Source organism: Tyto alba, unplaced genomic scaffold (genome assembly GCF_018691265.1).
Source record: "Tyto alba isolate M040663 unplaced genomic scaffold, T.alba_DEE_v4.0 Super-Scaffold_38, whole genome shotgun sequence".
Lineage (NCBI taxonomy): Eukaryota > Metazoa > Chordata > Aves > Strigiformes > Tytonidae > Tyto > Tyto alba.
Window position 1 is genome coordinate 20,534,409 of NW_024881313.1, and position 23,353 is coordinate 20,557,761.

The window sequence follows — 23,353 nt, forward strand, 5'->3', positions numbered from 1 at the left end:
TCTCTGTTATGAATGCCTCTCCAGCAATGACATGTCATCATTAATCATTATAGGATTCATTATTAGCTTTCATCTAAGGGTTTTTTTCAGTGCAATAAAATGTTTTGCCTATGCTTTTACACACAGTTCTACCAAGATATAGCTATGTCCTGTTTACCTTCTTTTTTAATACAAGAGGGACAATGCATACAGCCTTCCTTAGAGGGCACGGATTGATTTTTATCACGGAGCACAAGAGGTACTGAATGCAGTGACTGTGTGCTAACACTCCCAGCATGCACACTGCAAAACTGTCACACAACTGCATAGAGCATTGCAAATTAGGACTGTGGGACCTAGTATGTTGCTGGTACTTTTATCTGCAACTGCATGCTTCAGCTGTCTATTGCTAATCCTTTCCTTTCTTCCATACAAAGTTTTTGTAGTACATTTATGAATAATATAAATCTAAAACTATAAACCTCTGTAAGACTGAGAAGCAGAGAGCAAATGAAAGAAAATTTGAGTTGCCCTTATTTAGGCTTTTCTATACTACATAGGGGGCTTGAATGATTTTATTTATTTTAGCAACGTGTAAACTTTTTTTTCTCAAATCATTCAAGTCTTCCATATTTTAAGATTTACTATAATTTTATAATATGCTAATTTATGATAAAAAAAATAGAAAAGCAGATGAAAACAGATTTTGAAAGTTCTCCAGACCATACTGTTTTTATTCTCATCTAACAATATCACTGACAAACAGCTGAGATAGAGGCAGTCCTTAAGACTACCTCCCTACCCTTTCTAGTAAAGGTCAAAAGCTCAACAGCCCTCTCAGCAACTCCAGCAAAACTTGGGAAAATTGGGCAATCTGACCAAGAGTCAAGGAAAAAAAAAAAAATGGTATTCAAACAGCATGAAGAAATCCCCCCTCATTTTATTTAAGAAACACCAACAGCTTCAATAATAACTTGACCAAATCTTCATAAAAGTCTGTGGCATAATCCAGATCACCTGATATACAGGGTGATAACGCTCCCCAAATACCCACAGGTTTCAGCAAAGCCAGCCATTCCTGCTGTAACTGAACATAAGATCTTCAGTATCATCTTCTTTCAGAAAGTAATTTCTGCAGTTATTTTTTAGCAATACTTGGACAGCTTTCTTTGTTTTAAGATGTGCAAAAAGATAGTACTAGAAAGCCCACTATAAACTCAAATGTATAAAGCTTACAGGTATTATCTTCTAGTATCTTATTTGAATATATGTTGAAAAGATTTTGCAAATTTCTGATTATATTGCACATATATTTCTTAAAACCACAGGTGTTCTGCTTTGATTTACACATAAGCAGATCAAAGATTAAAGAGCAAGACAATTACAATGGGGCTGATGAATTCTTCATCTCAGAAACAGTGGTAAATTAAGGGAAAACACAGTCTCGTTACTGGTTGTTCTTTTGTGATTAAGTATTAGTTATCTGCTATGTTTGACATTCTGTAGACCTATTTATTTGATTAATTTAATTGTCGTCCTAATTAATTTAATTATTTTGTAGCAAGGGTTGAGAGGCTTGTGCACTCATGGTTCTCCACATGGAGCTCAACTGATTATCAGTGCCACAGACTGCTGAACTGGTAAAAAGCTGCCGCCCTAGCTCCGGTGCCCCCTTTGCTCGCCTGATGTGCCCTCTGCTAGTTTCTGTCTCCGCGCCGTTGTTCACAAGATTCATGTAGGGGATGGGATTATTCACGGTGCGTTTAATTAAGTACACAGATATTTTTTTTCGCGGGAGGGAGCCCCGAGTCCTTGCGCTTTTGAAGTGATGAGGGTACACAAACAACTCTTGGATTTGCAAAGAGATAAATAAAATAAAAAGGGGCGGAGTGTGAAGGGAGGCTGTTTTCCCCGGAAGCACAGGGAAAATGGGGGAGTAGCAGGGAAGGGGAATTTGGGGGCTGCTTTAGTTTGTCACTCCGCGAAACGAACGCGTCTTCACAAAGCGACTTCTGAATACCCAGGCGCCGGTTGCCTGGGCTGGGCTCTCCCCGTCCCGCGGGGCTGTCCATGCCGCCCGCCGTCCCTTCCCCACGCACGCACCGCGCCGCTCCGCGGCCGCGCAGGGGGCGACCCGCGGCCCCGGGCCCCCGCCGTTCACTGTAGACCCCCGGAGCTTCGGAGCAGCGAACCGCTCCCCGCTCCTCGCGGGACCTCCGCGCAGCCGAGCAGCAACCCGCGGAGCGCAGCGCGGCTGCGGGAGCGCTCCACCGCGGCGGCCACCGGCGGGAGAGCCGCTGCAGCTGCGACGCCTGCGCCCCACAGCGCTCCTGCGGAGTGGGGGGGGGGGGGGGGGGGCGGGAGGCAGCCCCGGGCGAGCCCCCCTGCCCGCCCTTGCGCAGCGGGCGGCGGCGACAGCGCGGGCGCGCACGGCGGCGGTAGTGGGGGGGGGGGGTGGGGGGAACGACGGGACACACGCGCTGTGGGCCGGGGAAGCGCCCGCCTCCCGCGGCCCCTCGCTCGTACTGCTGGCCGCGGAACCCGCCCCGAAAGAGACAGGGAACTTGTTCGTCCCCGCCTGCCTGCCGGCCGCCCGCACGTCCTCTCCCGCGGCGCATCCGCCCGCGCCTCCGGCTCCTGCTCCCCCCGGGGCTCGGGGCCGGCCCGCCGGCTCCGGCTGGAAGATTTCCCCGCTCGTTTCCCTTTGGAGGGGAGTTGTCGGTAGCGGTGTACCGAAAGGAGGCTCCGTCCCTAAGGCACCCTGCCTCACCCTGCGGGGGAAGGGAGCTGGGTGGGGGCTAAGCCAGGAAGGGAGGATCTCAGTGGCTCTCCTAAAATCTATCAGCAAGCTGCGAAGAGGGAAGAGTTTGGCACTTCGCAGGCGAGGCTGGGCTTGTTTTCCCCAGCGGTGATGCCGGTGGACTGAGAGCGGCGCGGCCGTGCAAGTTGAGGGGACGGAGCCCTCCCTCCCCCTCACCGCCCCGCGGACCCGGTCCAGAGCCTCCAGCCCCGGCGGCTCGTCCCCGCCACTCCGCCGTATGAGAACTGGTCCGAGGACAGGGCGACTCGGCGCCTGCTAGGACTGCTCTCCGCCGCCCCCCCCGGACTTTCCCATCACCGACGAGGAGCGGCGCGCACCCCGCAGATTTGTCTCGGCGGGCTCCGTGCTATGGCGAGGCTGCGGAGAAGCAAACTAGCCGCTGGATTTCTATTACTTTTCCAGTGCCTGAGCGAGCGTTGCCAGCTCGCCGGCGGGGAGACGCCGAGGCAGAGCCGCGGTAAGCGAGGCCGGTACCTGCCGGGCGGGGCCAGCCCGGGGCAGCGCGGCCGGGCCGGGCCGGGCCGGGGGAAGGGCCGGGGTCGGGGGGCCGGGCCGCCTCCCCACAGCACCGGCGCGGTGTGGGCTCCGCCGGCAGCTCCGCGGCCCGCGTACCCGGAGAGGACTAACGGTGTTGGGGGGTTGGCTTCCCCTTGCTCCCAAGGGAGGCCCGGGGTGGTCGCGGTCCCGGCTTCTCACCCTTCTATCCCCCGGCTTCTCCGGAAAGTGCTCTCCATTACTTCATTTTTTTACGTCAGCGAGAATTCGGGACTTTCCTCCTTTAATCGATCGCCGGGAGCCTGTGCTGTTCCCCTCCCCAGCCCCTTCGTGGGGTCCCCGGCGCCTCCTTCCCAGCCGTGTACGAGACGTTCCCGAAGGCGAAGGGGTCCACTCGAGCGCCGGGAAAGGAGGGACGGAGACCCCGGCGGCCCCCGAGAGCCCGAGGCAGCGGGGAGCGGCGGGCCGGGGCGCCCCGGCAACCTCCCCCCGCCCTTGGCGGGGCCCCGCTGCTCTCCCGGCAGCGAGCCGTGGAAGGGGAGGCAAAGTTTCCCTGCAGATCCCGCCTGGGAGAGGTAGCGGGCACCCTCCTCCCCCGCGGAAGTCAGTAGCTTGCAGCCTTCCCTGGAAACCAGGCGTTGAGAGAAGGAGCGAGATAATGGTAGAAGCCCCCCAGGGCTGTGGGACCTCTTTGTTAGGAGCCAGAGGCTCGCTCTGTTGGCTAAGTTTGCTTGAGCTAGTACTTGGGTCCTCTTGTGAGTCCTTCTCGGGGACACCTGTTAGTGCGGGACACAGAGCACCTGTAGTGCTTTCTCTCGAGCCACTGTCTCCCCCAGCGTGGGGTTCCCTTTTGACCACTAAAGCCTCTGTATCCCGCGTTCCTGTGCTGTGGAGGGGAAATCTGCTAAAGGAAGGCTTGGCGTGTTTGCGGATATATATTTAAGGAACGAGTGAGGAAAGTCATGGGTTTTGTGTGTCGGGGGACCTTGCTGCAGCAGCTTCTAGTTTATAGTTGTTTTCAGAAGCTGTGCCTTTATATTCGAAATACCAGCCAGATTATTATCAGATGAAACATGTCTAATGGCCTCCCTGGTGCAACAGAATGGCCCCTTCTTCCTTTTCTAAATCATTTGATACAAATGTGAAGAGTTCTGTGGTCACAGCGTAACTGACCCGAATAAGAGAGAGTGAGGAGGTTTTTGAAATGTCCGGTGAGATAATGTGCCAGACAGAGCAGGGATTTTCCCAGGCAGGGGCCTACCGCTGAGTTTGGGAATTGCTAAATGACAAGGTAGCTCAGCAGGTTGCCAGGGCTCACATGTCATTTGGGGCCAAAGGGAAAAACCAGGAGGACACTTTTCATGTACTGCTGCAAAATTCATGTTGCTGCTCGCAGGGCTGTAGACAGCAAATGTTGGTATTTGTTAATGTTAGTTATAAGGAAAAATAAAGTGTGGTGGTGATATTAGAAGAGGAAATTGCTATGTTGTGTGGCAATGGGCAGAGCTCACAGAGTTTATTAATCCTCCAGCGAATGTATCCAGAAAAGAAAATGTTAGTGCTGGCTAAATTCAAGATAATTTAACGGTGGGCAAATAATTACTGCACATCACTGATTTAGGCTATTAAGTTGTAGTAGTCATCAATGTCTGCACCAGGAGGTGCTAAATAGAAGAAATATCAACAGCTTGCTTACCCGTAAGTCATTTATTAATGTCTTGCATCTTCCTGAATGTGATATAAAGTATCGAATTTATAATCAGGCAAATATTATTTTGATATTTAATACATTCTGAAGAAAGTATACCAAGCAACTGTTTTCATCCACTAGTAAGATGGACAATTTGATGTCAGTTTTGACAGCTAAATATCTAGAACTTTGTTGTCTTTTCTGTCTTATTTGGTTAAAAAGCCTGTATTATGACCACAATAATTAAATGTCAGGAACATAATCAGAGTTGTATTTAACATATTTTCATCATTGCTTTTTGTTTGTTTTGGTTTTAATACTGCTCTTCTTTAGAAGAAATGCAGTGGGGGACTGTGTCTAGTTGGTAAGAGGAGGATAATTATGTAAAGCCAGGGAAACTCAACTTCAGGTTCTGTGAGTCAAAATAAAAAATGCTGTTTCAAACTTTTACTGTATATAGCATCTACTGTATACCTTTAGATCAGCTCAGATAAAACCTATAAAGAATTAAGGTAAAACCCACATCTTCGAAGTAGCAGCAAATTCTTAAAGGGAAGCTGTTTTGACATATTCTTCAAATACTCAGTAACAAACCACCTTATTGAAACTGAATAAAATAACAGTATCAAGAAATGGAAAGGTTTAGTGTATGCCCTGGCAGAGCTGGAGCTAGGAGAGGATTTCCGATGATGCTACCAAAGGGATATGCAACGGTTCCAACACAGGCAGAAAAAAATGCACAGGCATTTTTTGCCAGCTTCTCAGAATTACCTTGCTGGGTAAAATCAGGTCGGATCAATTCAAGTCAAATCATTTTGTAGTCATGCAGGAACTTTTCTGGCTGCCTTTGGGTGTGGTTAATATTCAGATTTGTGTGACCAAGGTGTGAGGCTGTGCTGGCAGGAGCGGGGCTGTTCCCGGTAGAGGGCATAGCAGCAGCCCTGCAGGCTGCAGCTCTTTCCCAGGAGCACTCCCTCCTTCCCTTTCTTCCCTTTTTCTTCCCTTCCTTCCCTCCCTCCCTCCCTCTCTCCCTCCTCCCCTGTGCCTGCTCAGATGTTCATTTTTGCTGGCAAAAATGCTATAAATCAAAAATGAAGGTTCTTAAACATAAGGTTTGCGTGTGTGTGTATTTTACAGTGGAAAAACTGAGTATGACATGAATTTAGTGAACTGAAGCAAATGGACTTTTGAAATCTTGCACCACAATTAAGGGTCCCAGTTGTTTAAGTGAGGGCTCACTGCTTGTTGAAGTGTTGACACAAAAAGTCTTGAAAATGTTACATTCTTTTGCAAACACTGGCAGTCAGAATTAGGAGGCTGTTATTTTAATTTCGCTTCTGTCAAAGCATATTCCACAATCCTGGTATAATTTATATTCATTGGACTGCTGCTGACTCCAGAATCAGCATTCAGAGAGGGGTAGAATTATTTTATGGGACAAACTACTATTAAAGAGTGTTTATGTAGCATTTATCTACTGCTGAAATAGTCACATTTTCTGTATTGCCTCAGCTTCACTGTTTAAAACAGAAAAACCATAACCAAAACCAAACTTTTGTCAGTACACATTAGGACCTTCAGCTTTTATCTTAGCATTATCAAATGAAATACAGTATTAGACAACATGTATGTCAGGTATTTTTTATTTTTGGCATTCAAAATTACTTTTTTTTTTTTTTTTTTCCTGTACATGATAAGTAAATGGGGACAATCAGGTTAGAAAACCCCAGTGACATTTGAGAGTAAATCCTATTTACGTATCATATGTATTTTACTAAGAATTTCCTCCCAAGAAGTCATCTATTTTTAAATTTCATCCCAGTTCTTCCTTTTATTTTTCATGCTTTTTGTCACTGTAATTTTCTCTGAAGGGGTGGTTTGAAATATTGCTAATAAATAGTGGGCAAATTAAGACTATGATAAGGTTAACTTATGTATTAAATTCAGTTTCACAGAAACTCATTTCCACAAGTTTAGAGTAAGATCAATACTCATAGTTCATTGAAGGTTTAAAAGTCCCTTGGGGAAAACAGTGTTTTTGTTTGGCTGTAAATATTCCTCTTCAGGGTTTACATCCTCACGCAGGCACTTAAAATCCACCAAACACTTGACTCGGATGCTAGATTTTGTCTGACACTTAATTTGGAGTCGATGATGAATAACAGGGAAACTAGCTTTCGACAGTGTAAACAAATGTAGAAAATGAGGAAAAGATCTTTATAGTTAGAAAAGTTATTTTGTTCTGGCAACAATTTATTAGCAACACATACTGGCCATTTAGAGCAAAATGCTGGGGCAACACCTGCTGTCTTGCTGAATACCCGATTCCTCTAAAAAAAATATGCAGTTTGGGGGGGCTGTTTCCTTTAGGGGAGGAGACTCCTGAGACCATGAAGGAGCCAGATGAGGAAATTCATAATGTCTGGTGATGAGAGAAACCCACTGAGGAAAATAGTTGCAGACCTATGGTAAGTTAGCGTTTTCATTAAGGACTTTTTGGCACAGTTTTGGTGGAGCAGTGCTGCAGGTCCCTGCACCTGCACAGACCTCAGGAGACAGGTTTGGACCCAAAGCTTATGTTTCCTGCAGGACTAATGTGAAGTGATGCCCAGAAAGTTGCTTTGCTTTGAACTATGATAAAGACAGGTATCACACAAGAAACATGCTCAGTTGAATCCTATTGGTTTTCTTCACAAAGATTAAAAAATATTATTAAAAGAAATAAAAATAAAAGCATTATTTGACTCTGTTTTTGATAAAAGTCTCTGTGGTTTCATTGGACTGTCTGAAGTATTGAGCAGTTCTGCTGCTGGTAACTTGGAAAGCAATGGCAAAACGAAATCTCTGTAGAAGTCCCAGTTTCAAAATTTATTGAGGCCACAGTCTCTTAGATTGAGAACACACATGGGGTAACTAGTATGAGTGTGTTTTGAATTCCTGGTATGGCTCATGCTTCCTAAGGAAAATGAATACCAAAGCAATTTAAGAAGGCAGTAGTTAAGGCAAGAGTGTGCTGAGTGCTCTCTGCAGAATGAGCAAAAGGTAGTTTGGTGGGAGCATTTCTCATCCAGTACAAGGAAGTGTTGCAAGCTTGCCAGCAGTGTGAAATTATATCCAATTATTGGGTTTGACGAGGGTTGAGCTGGGACTGTTATTGCGGTACAATTGGCAGATGCCATATTTACTAAACTTGAGAATTGCATAATCACAGCAGGAACTGGAAGAACCCAGGAGATTACTTTCCATGGAGAAGTATGCAGAGGAGCCATGCTAAGTGCACGTGGGTTTTGTTTTTGTTTGTGGCTTCTGACAAATGAGCATAAAACATTGCCCTGAGGTAATGTTTGTGAGTGCTGGGTGCTGTGTCTCATCATGGAACACTTCTTCCACCTCCTCCTCTCTTCTTTTTCCACATCCAACTAATAAACATAGCTTCAATTAGCACTCCTTGCTGTCAACATTGAGCAATCAGTTCTGCTAAGTGTCCTTGTAAATTCTGCATTTGAAAGAGCTTGTGTAACATTTTCATCTCCCTCCACCAAAAGGCAGCATGTAGGAGTGTGTTTTCAAGTTGGATTTGGCCCAAGCCTTTTCTCTTCTGAAATGGGCAAATGGAGCACGTTCTTAGTCCAGATCCAGGGTCAGTCTTGACACTTGAGTTGAACACACAGTTTCAAAAGTAGCAAACATCTTGATGGGATGATACATCAAGAGAAATGTCAGGATTAATATGAAGATAGATACAAGACAAGATACCACAAGAGTGATGTATCTCTTCTGCTCGACAATGGTAAGATCCCAACAGGAATATTCCCTTCAGTTTCAAGTACTGCACTTTAAGAAATATGTGGACTAAATGAGGAGTATCATATGAAGAAAAAAAGGAGAGAACACTGCTAGAGAGAATAAAAAGAGGTGACATGAGAACAATCTTCCAGTGTGTGAAAGGCTTCTATAGAGAAGAAGGGGAAAACTTGTCCTCAACGAGAAGTAATGACTTAAATTGCAGCAAGGCATGCCTCTAACTGTTAAGGCTAGGGACATAGATTATCTTTGAGCAATCTTCATCACCGGAACAGGTTGGATAAACATATGTCCAAAGTGTCATTCTGTCCAGGAAGGCAGCTGTTCCTGCCTTGGAGCAAATGGCTGGACAGTGTGACCTTTCAAGGTCTCACCCAGCTATCTTGAATCATTCTGTGTGGGTAGCTTTAAGTACACAGAGGTTCACCTTGAACTCTGCAACTAGATAGAATAAAAGCATGAATAACAGTGCTCTCAGCTTGAGGCCTTAGTCTCTCATTTGTCAATATATGTGGCTTTAATGTGATTTTTAACATAACACTTTCTGTGGCTGCAGACAAGGTAAAGGCATTTAAAATGCTGCTTTAGAGTTCTTATGTCATGAAATAGGGCTTTTAAAATCAGATTTGGTCTTCCTTGGTTTAGAACTTTTATCTTTTTAATATAAGCACTACCTCAGTTTCATTATAAGCAGATTTTTTTTTTTTTTTTTTTTAAGATATTCTCTATTCTCATAGTGACTTTTTTTGGACTTTAGGCAGGCATCATTTATCCCATGTCATTTTATTGAGTGAAAAATCCTTGTCTTGAATAGGTAGAGTTCCACAAATGGAATATATAAACCTTTCCATTGAACCTATCTCTGATAAAGTTTCAGATATATGTTGTTTCACAGTTGATGCTAGAAGCTCTGGTCCTTTTCTTTATAGAAGTAATTGAACTCTGTCAATGGACTGCTGATGTTACAGGGATGCAATGCCATTTATAGTTTTTACTGCAGCTTTCTTTAACTGCTGTAGTTAGTAGTGCAGAGTGTGTTGGACATTTCATCTGCATTTAATAGCAGAATAGGATGCAGTGGTTATCCAGTAATAAGCACTTTGAGTCATATTTAATTTTTTTCTTCTATTCAAACATTACCTTTTTTTTTCTTCCTCCTGTGGTCATAATGTGAATCCCACAAATATTAAATGGGCAATACTGCAGCTGGGCTGAATAATTACAGCTTTTCTCTTCACAAGAGTTGTTACTAGGCTGACAGTAAAAGGCAAGTATTATCCATTGTAATTTCAGTGTTTTCTGAAGGGTGAAGAGGGGAGTTCATCACTATGCAGGTTCTTTTGACGAGTCAGCAGTTGAACTAAAAATCCATTGGAAAATGCTATCTTGGCCTCCACAGAGTATTGGGAGCCATCATGAGTCTTTGTTACTATAGCTGCTCCATGATATTTTCCAGCTGCATGCTTCCACTTTCCTGTGTGGGTGTATGTGACTCTTGAATTTGCAAGCCAGACAGCATGTATTTGCAATTCAACCTCAGTCACTCTGGGGTATAAACCCAAGGCCCTCTGTAAGGAATCCTTTCATGGCAGGACAAGTTTCAGAGTTCATTGGCTCTTCTCTCCCATCCTTCATCTCCTCATTGCCCTTCCTGTCTGCTTCAGAGATTGCTACCTTCTCACTTGCTCTGTCTCAGTAGTTCATGCTCTAGGTCGGATGGATCAGACCTGCTCTCATTAGTCAAGTGAGATTTAAGAGAGAGACAGACAGAAAAGACTACATTTTGGAAGAGGTAGAGGAGATGAAAATAAACTTATGAGGGGAATCAATGTAGTAGTTTTAAACCTCTGAGCACTGAAATTCCTTTTAGAACAACATAAGAACTTGGGAAGATTAGAATCTCTGACTTCTGTTTAATACTACCAGATGTTATATCAGCTTAGTCAAAAAATGTTCAAAGAAACAACTAGTTGAAATTGGAAAATTATGTCAAAGTTGACATGCTCTTGTCAAGTATTTCAACTGGGAAGTGTCAAAACAAGTAATTTTGAGTTTCTTATTTTGATGATGATAAAATGTTTCATTTCAAATTTTTCATTTTGACTTTTAGATTAAAATTATTATATTAGGATGTATAAGCATAATTGAAAAACACTTTGTTCTGGAATTTGTGTGTGTGTATATATACATATATTTTATTTCATATACTACAGCAAACATTGACTATTTACTTTTAACCAGAACAAGACCAAACTTTTGACTTAGAGTGGGAAATTAACTTTCTAGTCATCTCTAAGACTCACCATTGTTGACAATTTGGCTACATACTGTAAACCCTGTAAGAACAGTCTATTTTATCTTGTACAAACCTTGCTTTTATTTGACAAGAAAGAGGGGAATAGCTGAAAAAACTGGTTGCCTTGATCATCCAGTTAGGTGGGTTTTTTTACTTTATAGCATATTTCTCCTTCAGGTTGCTTCTTGGTTGATAGGATATTCGTGAGGCAGCTAAATTAAAAGAGAGCACATTTTCCAGATTGCAGCTGCTGTAAAGATAATAGATTTATGGTTTATTTGCAGTGAAGGCATTTATGGACTAGAAGCTTAGCCTTTGGTGAATTGCAGAAACCTGACCTCAATATCAACACAATTTATTACTGTTTCCTATTTAAATATATATATACTGATCTAAATTGTAGTCTCAGAATAAAGGAAATGGATAGGGTGAATCACCATTATAGATTATTATCAGTTCTTGTTTACATTTACTTTTTATTACATCTGTTACGAATTTTCTTCAAGAAGTTTTTATAAATAAAGTATATGTAATGCAACGCTTTTTAGTTTATTATGCAAATCATACAAGATTTAATAATTGAAATGTATAGTTGTATGCTGTGGAAGTACACAGCTTTTCATGTTTGCATTCAACCACAGAAAACCAAAGGGGTCCTTCTCTTGTTAAACATCAAGCTAAGCAAAAACGTAATTGCTTCCAGTTTTGCTAATAGTAATATATTTAACCTTCCCAAACCTTCTAATTTCACGTCTAATACTGCAAACTGTTGGAGGCATTTCCATACTTCTAATGCACAAACAACAAAATAATAATAGTAGTAAGTTGTCCTACCAATTTATTTCCTAGGACCACATGGCTAGAAGAGGCTAGCTAGGTCATCAAGTCTTTCTCTGGGATGAGAATCAGTTGTGTTGTAGATGTCTGTTCCACATGAGCTCATGCAGTACAGGCCACCAGTAATACTCTTCCCCATAATAATCTTCAGAAATGCAGTAAAATAGCAGCAACCCCAAATATAATGCATCACAGAAGATAATGTGGGCATTGACAACAGTTTAAATTTTTACAATAGCAAAGAATTTTTAATTTTAGTGTGCAGTGTCTGTCTTTTTCCGTTTCTTCTTCGCCTGTTCTTCTGTTTGTTTTTTGACCTAATATACTTGGCTTTTTCAGCCCCTCTTTTGTTTCATGCACAATTACATGGACATTTATTGCCAAGTTGGTAATACTGGTTTTGTTTCAATTCAGAGCCATTTTCTGGAATAGCATAAATGACCTGCAAAATGGTTCTTCCTATAGTAAACTTGTCAGTTTGAATGGAAAAAAGGAACTACTGTTATATTTTGTCAGCCTCTTGAGCTAGCCATGTATATATCCTGAAATGTGGTCTAGTGGTTAAGAGGAGGCAAGTTTATACTCTGCCTCAGCTGCAATGCCAGAGGATTGGCAGTTCTGCCATACCAGGGTCAAACTTTGTACTCGCTTGTGGGTTTGGGGGATTCTGTTTGGTTGGTTGGGGTTTTTTTGTGTGTTCTGGATATGAATTTGTCTTATTTCAGATCCTTTGACTAATTTTAATCCTTTAACATTGTGCAAGCTTGAATTCAGCTTGTGTTCCTGACTTTGTCTAGGTATTCGCTGAGGTTCAACCCCAGACTTTTAATTCCCTTAACTCATCAGCAAGCCACTTTGTATGTTCTACTTCTTCACCGCTGTTTTCAGGCCACACTCATCTTACAGCTTTATCAGTTATTCCCATAATCATCATAGCTATGCACTTTATATTCATTAGTATTCTTATTCTTGGAAGACCACGTAGAAGTAAGGTAATATCCTAATTTTACAAATAGGAAGGTGGTTTTGAAAAAGCGACTGTCTTGCCAAAGTAAAAAATGCATTGTTTGTGTCTCAGTGTATGAGTTGCTTTTTTTTTTTTTTTTTTTTTTTCTCTGCAATAGCCCAGTTATCTTTCAGATTTTCCCTTGCTTCACCAAATTCAGGGCTGTAATTTCTCTCTTCATTCTCATTTTTGAATTCCCTAATCTAAACTTCTAAATCTCAGTCAGACCTCAGGTCAAATAACCTGTGTCTGTCTGGAAGAAAGCCTAGATTAGAGTTGACTAAGGGCTCTGATTAGTGCAGAGACAGCAAGGCTTGGTTTGGGACTGATGTAGATTTTGCCATTTCTGATGTTTCTCTCCTTGCTTAGGCTTGCAGCAGGAGAGGGATGTGTCTCTCAGCTGTTTCTACAGAAGATCCAAAACTGCTACATTTTAGAGTCTAATAAGTTTCTTTCCTAAACACAAGTGTGTCTGAAAGATAGACAAATACTGGGTCAGATTTCTGATGGTTGGCACTTCAGTTTGGAAGGATTATGTCCAAATCTTTTTGGTTTTGCCATTGAATTCATGGAGAGAAGAGAACGATGGTGTTTCACAAACTGTAAAATTATTTTTCCTGTAATTAAACTTTGAAAATAGCAATCCAGATTCAGTAATTACTAGTCAGAAGAAAGATTTCCAAAGCAGTCGGTTTGCAGCACTGCTGACTTGAACCCTTTGACTGTTTAAAAAGTTTATCCTCCTCAGAAAATGAGCATTGCCAGATGTAGAATATTATTATTTTACTTCACAAATATGATAGCAGCCTTTACAGGGAGTGTATCTTCATGAACTTTTAAGCAGAAAGATTGTTGACAAATGCTGTATAACACGTATATTTATACAGAGTCCACGTACAATGCTGTGCCTCTGTTGCTATAAATCATGCTGAAGTTTCCTGTAGAGTAAGTATCTGTCTGAAAACAGAACTGATAGATCTCCTAATGTAATCAGTACTTTTCAGTGTCTGCTGTTTTATCACTGATGGTGCTTTTTGTTTGTTCTGCAGAAAGAGTAATAAGTTTAAAAAGTTGGATTTTTAAAAGCTGTTATTCTTAGCTTGCAATGTATATGAGTTTTCCTCCCTCCCACTTAATTTGAAAAGAAATTTAAATTATCTTTTCCAGACTAATAAAGCCATCAGTGGGGGGGAAAAACCAAACAAACAAACCCGAGCAAAACAATACAAGAAAACAACAAAACCAACAAAAAAACCCCAAAGCAGACTTTATGCTTTGGAATATTTGGAGCTGCATTCCTAGGCTTCAGTTATACAAAACTTCCCTTATTTAGAACTGTGCTTAAATATTTGCTTAAAAGTAGCTATGTATACAAGTGGTGTCCTACAGATGGGTGGACTGAAAAAAAGGTATAGATGTTTAAGATTTTTCTCTGATCTTGGACTTTGCAATGTAGTTGGTCGAGAAGTCCCAGGCCATTTGCAACAGCAGTGGTAAGTTTTGCAGCATTTTTTCAGGTCCTGAAGATATTTCTGAAGAGAAAGATCTTTCAGCCTGCAGACAAGACTGACTGCTACTTCCCCATATTGTTGTAGTGGGTAACAGCAGGGGACTACAGAGTAACCTATCCTCTGATACAGGCATGTTGCATTCTCCTTTAAAAGCTGGGTGTTGGGATTTTCTTTTATTTTCTTTTGATTTTTTTTTTTTTTGATGATGTGCAAGACACATTTAGGAGATGCACAAACTAAATATTCACTTAGATTTTATGATCTGTCTCCAAGAGACTGAAATGTGGCCTGAGCTTGAGAAGCAATAAGCACACACAGCTCACATCAAATTTAAGTGTAAACACTTATTACATGAGGCTTCTTGAATACAAATTTATGGTTTATTTTTCCACTCTTTACACAAACAAAATTGCTGTTAGCTTCAAGGGGTGACCCAAAAATGTTAATGAATCACTTGTTTTTTTTTTGTTTTTTTTTTTTTTTTTTTTTCCCCAGGAAGGTATATATAATAATCTGAAGGTGAGATCTTCAGGATAAGAAGTTATGTCCAGCTTTATCTGCAGAAGTTTACTCTAGTTCATTTAAGCTGTAAAATAATCCCAATTCTTTAAGCTTTAGCCTTGACCCTCCCATTCCTATATTTGAACTTCATTATTTTATCCCTGTTCTGATATTTTATGTCACAGCTTAGTGGGGGTGAATACCAAGACAGCATTCCTACTGAAATTTAAAAATTCCATGGACAGGGAGATTGTCTGTTGTTTGGTTATGTTTTGCACTGACACAAGAATGGTTTTTTTACTGATCATCATAAATCCACTGCAGTTTTAACTTCAACTCTCTAATTATCTGAGAGTCTTTGAGACTGATTCTGGTATAGTAAAGCTAGAAATCTATCATTTCATGATCTAGAATAAGGTTTTTCAACTTTTAAGTAGAATTCAAATCAATTTTGAGGTTTTCCATAAGGAGAAGGCAAAGAGAGGAACAATGTAAATTCGTTATAAAAAGAAAAATAGTTGCAACCCTTGTAAATCTCAGTTTGGCACAATACTTAAAAATGTGACTGAAGGGTATGCTTGAAGAGAAGTGCATATGTAAAGTCTTCGTTGAACTGATTTGTGCTAGAACATGCTGGTAGGTGTTACTAAAATGTTTATAGGGCCTTTTAGTTCTAGAATTTAATTTAGGAAAAAAAAAGAGGTTACATTCTGCCCCTGCATACTTCAACACAACCACAGTTTACTCCTGTAAGAGCAGTTTGGGCCAATTTGAAAGGAGTCTTTAGCCCCCAAAACCTTCCCTCTAATTCTGTACTGTGCTCAACAACCCTTAATGTATGTGAAATATTGCACTGTGGGATCTTTGGTGACAGTGCAGCTAGATACCACTTTCCCATGGATGGTAAGCATAGCTCATACACTCCCAGGAAGAGAATGAATGGGAGTGATTTTTACATTGATACTGAAAACATACTGCATTTCCCAAAGTTGTTCATTATATTCTTTGAAGATATTTGGGATTTGGAGGCTGGAAGGTTCTGGTTGCCTGTTTCATTGCTGATGTTTACATTTGTATTATCCACTTATAATTTATGATAAAGTAATTTGCTTAACTGTGAGTATAAAGGAAGTGTATTGGCTTTCAGACTGCTTGAGGCTCTTGAAATGGGAAAAAGAGGAGCAAGCAGACCAGAGTCCATTGGTTGACTGTGAGAGCTATCAAAACGTTTGCTGGGCAGGAATAAAAGGCCTGATTCAGTTCACTCGATACATTTCAGCAGCCGTATTAATTCTGTGGGGCTATTCAGCCTAAAAGTCTGCAGGAGAAAGATCAAAACATTCATGTTGATTAAAAAAAATGGGTTACTTTGAGGGCAAATATTCTGCTCCTTTAATTTAAATCTGTAGAGAGTCAGAGAGTGGAAACAGGAAAGGATATATTCAGAAGCTCTGTAGGGAAGAAGTGTCCTTTTAGGGGAAAGTACTGCATTTTCTATTCTAATTCTGGTTTGGTTTTTTTTTTTTTGTTTTGTTTTGTTTTGTTGTTTTTGGTTTTTTTTTTTTTTTTTTCAGTCTTTAAGAAGTAAAACCAACAAAAAAAATACTTTCTCTGCTTCTATACTCCTGAAAATCACAAAAAGGAGGAACTGTCTGTTGCACAGTTTAAGGAATCTCAGAAACTTCTTAATTATATAGGACAGGTAAACTGGAAAAGAAAAGTTCCCAACCTGTATCTCCCTGCCAGGTGACTGCTCTTATCAATGGCTGCCTTGTAAAAAATATCTGAGGAATTAAAAGACTTTCTGTCTGGGACTATGCTGGGCTATGCTTCTAGGCATTCAGGAGCAATGTTTCCTTTTTTTATTCTTGAACACCTGTTTTAGCAAGGCATCACAGGATGGGGGGAAGACAGGCCAGGAAGGCAGAGTGGGACCCTTCCGGTCTATAGCACTTCTTCAAAGATCCAGTTGTTTATACAGTCCTACAAACACACTTTTCTGAGGCGGAAAGAGGAAAAAAATGAATAATGATAATAAAGATAAGTACAGGCTGAGTTCATTTGGCCCTATGGTAATTTTCTGTATATTTACAGCTGTATTGTGGCAACAGTGGCTTTAACTTGTAGCTTGACAGAGTATCGTCTGACCATCATTGTAGTACTGCAAATCACAGCAGAAAGCACTAAGATATAACCCAAAATAATGGCTTCATTATAAATGGGATGCTGAATGTAAATGTGTTCAGCTCTCACTGCACATCCCTCTGCAATTGTGGGCTGTATTTCCTTGACTTGTTAACTGACATGGTAGATCATTTATCTTTGTTTGCCAAGGCAAATTGCTCTAGTCTTCATCTTTCCCAGGAATCCTAAAACATGTTTCTAGTTCAGAGATGCCCATCCCCCTCAACTTGCTCTTTTTATCAGTAACAAGGCATCTCTGCTCTTACTCACTTAGGGGTTTTGATACCAACCTGCTAAGGTATTAGTAGGAAGTTCATTGAACTATAGCTATTCCTGCTGTTCATATTTATCCAGCCAAATGGCATTTGAAGAGTAATAGCCATCATTCTACAAACTCAGTGAGAAATCCCATGTGCATTTCATGATTTAAAGTCATGTCATGTGCTTTTTCTCCTTCCCATCCCTCTTGATATTTATGCTTTAATATATTTTACTTAGCATTTGTGGATTTAGAATGGATGGCTTCGAATTTTGAGATAATTATTTATAAGCTTTTCTATAGGTTTCATCATCACCATTTATTAAAGTACTTTGTAAAGACTGATGGATTTAGCCACAAAACTGCCATGCCTAATAACAGCTATTATTTATTTTCATTTGCCAATGGAGCACTGGAGTATTGAATGACTTGCCAAGATCACACACAGCAAATTTGGTGTAGGCACAAGAAAAAATTCTCACAGTTCTAATTTGTGTTTTCATGTTTAACCTTCAGAGCAGACACTGTATACTTCATAGTGATGGAACTACAGACTTAAAACTGAATATGCAAGAGTTACTCACTAAAACAGAAGCCGATAGCCTCTTTACAATTTCTGTCAGAACTACACCATCCTGCCAACAGCCCTTTAACTTCCATTTAAATATTTGGCAATCCAAGGCTGGGTTTTTACTCTCTCTGTTGCTGCAAGATGCCATTCAAGTTTACTGCTGAGTAGAGCTGCAGTCTCTTAAAGTAATTAGAGAATCTGTTTTGTTTCCACAGGAATACTAATATACACTTTACAAGCCCCCTGAAAGCCAACAAGAGCAAAAAAAAAAAATCCAACCCAAAAAAACCAAATCCCCCCCCAAACCAAACGAAAACCCCCCACCTCTGTGAAGTTCTTTAGTTATGGATTGTACTTATTTGCCATTTTATATTTTTTTTAAAACCTCTTTGCAGTTCTGTTTTCTTCTTTCTCATCTGTTTACTCTTTAATTTTTCCTTCAATGCTATGAGCAAGAAGTAGAAGTGGAAGTTACGTGAAGTCAGCCAAAGGAGCAGAGAGATCCATGCTGTCCTGGAGCAAAGGCTTGTCAGAGAAGTAGAGGCCTAGAAGGGTCTAGGCTCACATTCAGCATCTCCTGCACCTATGTGAAGGAGCTAATGAAGGCTGAGAAATCTCAGAGGAGGACAAATCTGGAGAAATGCTATAGCCCAAGGAGAGTTACATTACTAAGATGTTTTTCCACATGCTCCCTTCAGACGCATTTCACTAAGAGCATGAGTTCCTCTGCCTCAGTGTGCAAGGAAAAAAGAAAATGTGTGTGACTCCCTAACATTTCTTCTGGCCTACACATAAAATGTATCTCATCTTTCACTAAATTACACTACATATTCACAAGTAGCAAAAAACTGACTTGGTATTGTGACTGAGTTTGGCTTTGGGACCTACCAGCAGCAGATGTACTACAAAATTTAAGCTCTGATGCTAGAAGAACCGCATGTTCTTTAGAATGTGAAGCTCATCACAACTGTTTGGATTCTTTCCTTGATCTGAAGATTGTATAGTGTGTAGCCTACAAATAAATATATGAATCATTCATCAGCTTTACCTTGAAAAAGATACACCAAGTTGCTGAAGAGTTGTTCCCAAAGAAATGATGACCAAGAAAAGGCAGCCAAAGTGAACTGCTAATTTTCTTGTGCAATATATGCAACTGAGCATTTAATCTAATTTATAGGCCTTTTGCAATATAAAATTAATGACCTGTACAATTTATTTTAAGGTCTGCTATAAATTAAATGCATCAGCTGGATGTTTTTCTTTTCTCTAAAGAACAATTATCTGGTTTGGAAATCTAATCAAGTCATCAAGTAAAATTATTGTCTCAATTCTGAAAGACACACAATTGTCTGAATATTTAGAGCAGATTTATAAGAAAATATGTATTTAAAGCTTTCTAATCCTTTGCTTAATAACTTCCATGAAACATGTGCTCCAATTAGCTTGGAATGTTTGGCTTTATAATGACCACAATACATTTGGAACCCTCTCAGTAAAAATGAAAATATGAGAATTTAGTTAGTAAGATAAAATTAACTTAAAGTTATACCATGCAGTTCTGTGACTGTTACTGTACAGTTCCCTAAGTGCTTCATCTTAGGCATTTAGCACTGACGTCAGTGGGACCTAAATGCCCAAAATCACCATAAGCACTTCTAGACGTGCAGTATACAGGGTTAAGTTTTGCATTTATTTTGTGTGAGTTTATTTTTTATTCACTTTTAATAATACCAGGTAGTGTGGAGATTTTTCAGCTTAATAAACCTTTAATTTGCAAGCAGATTGAACTCCAGCCATTTAGTCCTTGAAATCAAAATAGATAGAAAAGATAATAGTCAGTCTTGGGACACAATGACTTCTGCTCAGTAGTCCCATGTACTTTCAGGACATTTGAGTACATGTTTCTTGAAAAAGATTTTCCATTGATTCCTGAAGAGTTCCGCTCTGCAGCTCTCACTGGCCTGGGGGAAGCTTCTGGTCTGGGAAACACTGAGCAGTATGTACAAGGGACTGCTGGGTCTTATGATCCTGGTTGTCTTTGTTTCCTGCTGCTAAATATTGTTTACGGAAATGTAAAATGTCACAACTGTGTCAGAAGGATGCAAAATAAATTAGAAATATTTAGAAGGAGCTGTGGGACATTGTGGAATTGCTTGTTGATAATGTTTATGAACCCATTTTGACTGGTGATCAATAGCAAGTCATTTTGGCATCAGTGTGTAACCTCTTACATAAATGTACAGATAGAAGGGGTGTGTATAGGTACATGTATATATGCTTGTGTGTATATATAGATATATTTAAAGACAAGGCCCCATATCAGTTATACAGTAAAATCTTCATTCTTTATTTGCCCATTTACATATAGGCTTCCACAGTCTTTATAATAAGGATTTTACTTTGAACACTTGGTGTATTTACTTCCCAGAGGTACCATTCCTTTTACTGTTCAAAGAGTGTATTCCACTCCAATTTTTACTTTTGTTTATTAATACAATGTGGTGCATTCAGGAAAGCACAGCACTCTTTATCCTAGTTTAATTACTGTTTTACGGTATTTTATCATCTTTTTAATACTTGGTACAAATCAAAGTAATACATCAATAGAAGACTGCAAAGAACAACTAGCAATTATCTTTTCTTGAAGTTTACTTTTACTTTTCAACTTTTCACCTCTGTTAGTAGCTCATACTGTTTCTAATAGTACCTCATAGTGCATTCAAATGAAGTGACTACATGAGGATATCAGGGTTGTTCTGATCACGTTTTTTTTGCTAGTCCTTATACAACCTACTTCGCATGTTGATGATCATTACACACTGCTATACCTACAGATGTTAGTCTAAATTTGCTTTTCTCACTCTGGCTGAAATCCCAGTGGCTCCAGTAACAATTTGCCTGTTAAGGTGTATAGCTGTCCCTGACGGAGCGGCCTGGGTCCAGCTGGTCCCAGTGGCTGTCTGGAGCCCAGGAGGAAGGCAGCACGGGAGGCTCATGGAGCTCTCCAGCCTGGAGGAAGAAGGATGCACAGGGCAGTCTGACATGTCACACAGCTCTTGGGAGGCGGGTGACTTCTTCTCCCGAAGTCTTATGGCTGTGCCATTGTAATGCAAGGCCTTCAAAGGTTATTAGAATCGGGGGCTAAAACTCATGTTGAAAAAAAAGCCAAATCATATGGTATCAATACTGTAGTAGGTATTTTCTGCTTCAAAACTCTCCATCAGCTACAGGCTCAAGTTTCAAGGGAGAAAATCCTCTACTTACTTATATATCTAATTGGTTTCTCTGTAGCAGGTGGACACTTACTCTGTTTGGCATGAGTTATATGCTTAGCATATAAAAGCAAATAGCAAGAATAAGCTTAAATCAAAACAAGATGATTTCAGTTTACTGCTCTTAAAATACTGTTCTCTTATTGGGGGATGCAGGAACTGAAGAGACTGGGAATGCCTAATGACTTTTAATAAATAGACTACATTGGCAGATATGCCTATGTAATTTCCTGCTCGAGAGCTTTATGACCTCTTCAGCCCTGAGTCTCTGTCTTTTACTGCAGCCCTCCATCTGCTGAAGTGAATGAATCTTGCAAGAAACAGTTGTAAGTAGCGAGGCAGCTCTGTTGCTCTCCTTTAGCAAACTATTACCAGCTTCCTCAGGATTCTTCATTAGGACACCTGAAGTGATGCATTTTTGAAGAGGATTTAATTATAGGTCTAGTGAAATGTGAATAAAGAAGGAACTCAGCAGGCCCACAGACGGTGAAGCAAATTATACAAAGTGCTTTTTTGAAAGAGGAGTCTTTATAAACATAGATACTCAAAAAGATCTCTCAAGTTAATCCAACAGTTTTAGCAAAGAAATTCCCTACCCTTTTCACCCCATAATAATACAAATCAAAAACATTCTCAACTGAATATCAGTCCAGGCTCAGTCTGTATTTTAATAGGGGAGGTTGGTTGTTTTGCAGGTGGTTTTGTAAGAAACATGGGTTTTCCTCTTTTTTTTTCTTTTTTTTTTTTTAAGACTTGATTAAATCATCAGGAAAGTGTATTCATTCAAGGAGACAAAAAAAAAAAAAAGAAGCTTTCGCCTTTTCACTCTGATTTTCAGTGTTTCTCTAGGAAAAAATAATCTGTTTTTTTATTTGGTAATACATGACATTTTGTCATTTATCTCATTTTTCAAAATTAGAAAAATAGTGATACAGTCAATTACACACTTAGGCTTTAGAACACATTTTGAAACAATCATTTTAAAATTTCAACTATATACTGACATAATGATTTACCACTGATTTTTTTTTTTATGATCTAGGTGATGGAATTTTTGAGAAAGGGAAGATTATTATTTTACTCTTTAGTGAAAGGGGTTTGTTGTAGATCTTACTTTACTTTTCTTCCCAAAGGCATTTGGTATGATATCACATCGAAGTTGTTAGTTCAGCTAGGAAAACTGATTACTAATAGAATAATTGTAATGGGATTGGCAAGACTCTGTGAAAGTAGGAGTAGCTTCCCTCCAACGAAGTAGAGATTCTCATAAATTGTCTTTGGGACTGCTCTTTTTTAGTATTTCCATAATAAATTTGTCAAAAAAAAAAAAAGAGAGTATGCCAGTAAATTCTGCTGTTGTACTGATGATTCCTTTTAATTTGTATCAGAAGAGGGCTAGAAAATCATGTAAAAAAATAATTCGGAGATGGTGGAGTATGATAAAGGCCTGAAATAATACAAAGTCAAAATTCATACATTTGGTGACTTAGCCAAAATTTCTGCTTCTAAGCTGAAAAAAAACATCATCTGCATCCTTACTGCAGAAAGACTGGACTTTTAAAAATGTGTGACAGATGTAGAAACAGCAAGTGTGCTGCTAAAAGATGAAAGAATCAGCTTTTCCAGCAGTGAGAAGGAAGTATGCTGGTATAACAGCGTAAAATATTGTATAATGTTCTGATCATTCATTTGCAATAAAAATTCATTCAAATTGCAACAGGTGCAGAGGAAGCCTATTTGGGATTAAAAGGGACAATTTATCCTCTGTGAGGTAGGATACATTTTTTTAGTCTCACATAATAAAGTCTGGAATAAGATGTAATAGCTTTCTATAAATATACTTAGGTAGAGATAACAGAGAAGAGGAGATATTTGAGGTAAAGAACAAACAGTTATGCATTGGCCATGAATAAATTTATGCTGTAAATACAAAGATCAGTAACCAATAAAGCAGTGAGGTTCTGACTGTGATTCCCTTGCATAGTCAAAGAGTTCTTTTAAGTGTGTATACCTAAAATTTATGAAACATTATATAGTGGATGCACATTGCTGTAGGGTGCTGGATTCCCAACTCCAGTATAACTGCTGCATAACTTTAACAGCTCCTTTCAGGTCCTGTTGTGCAGT

At 40.2% G+C, this 23,353-nt stretch overlaps 1 protein-coding gene across 1 annotated transcript in view; it reads left to right on the plus strand.

Moving 5' to 3' along the window:
- Window positions 1-2,393: 2,393 nt before the first annotated feature.
- The window catches only part of PLXDC2 (plexin domain containing 2), a 272,142-nt gene continuing 251,182 nt past the window's right edge, over window positions 2,394-23,353 (plus strand). The window contains exon 1 of the mRNA XM_032991606.2: window positions 2,394-3,257. Within this exon, the coding sequence (XP_032847497.1) occupies window positions 3,149-3,257 (109 nt within the window). The 5' untranslated portion in view covers window positions 2,394-3,148. The remainder of the gene's footprint in view (window positions 3,258-23,353) is intronic.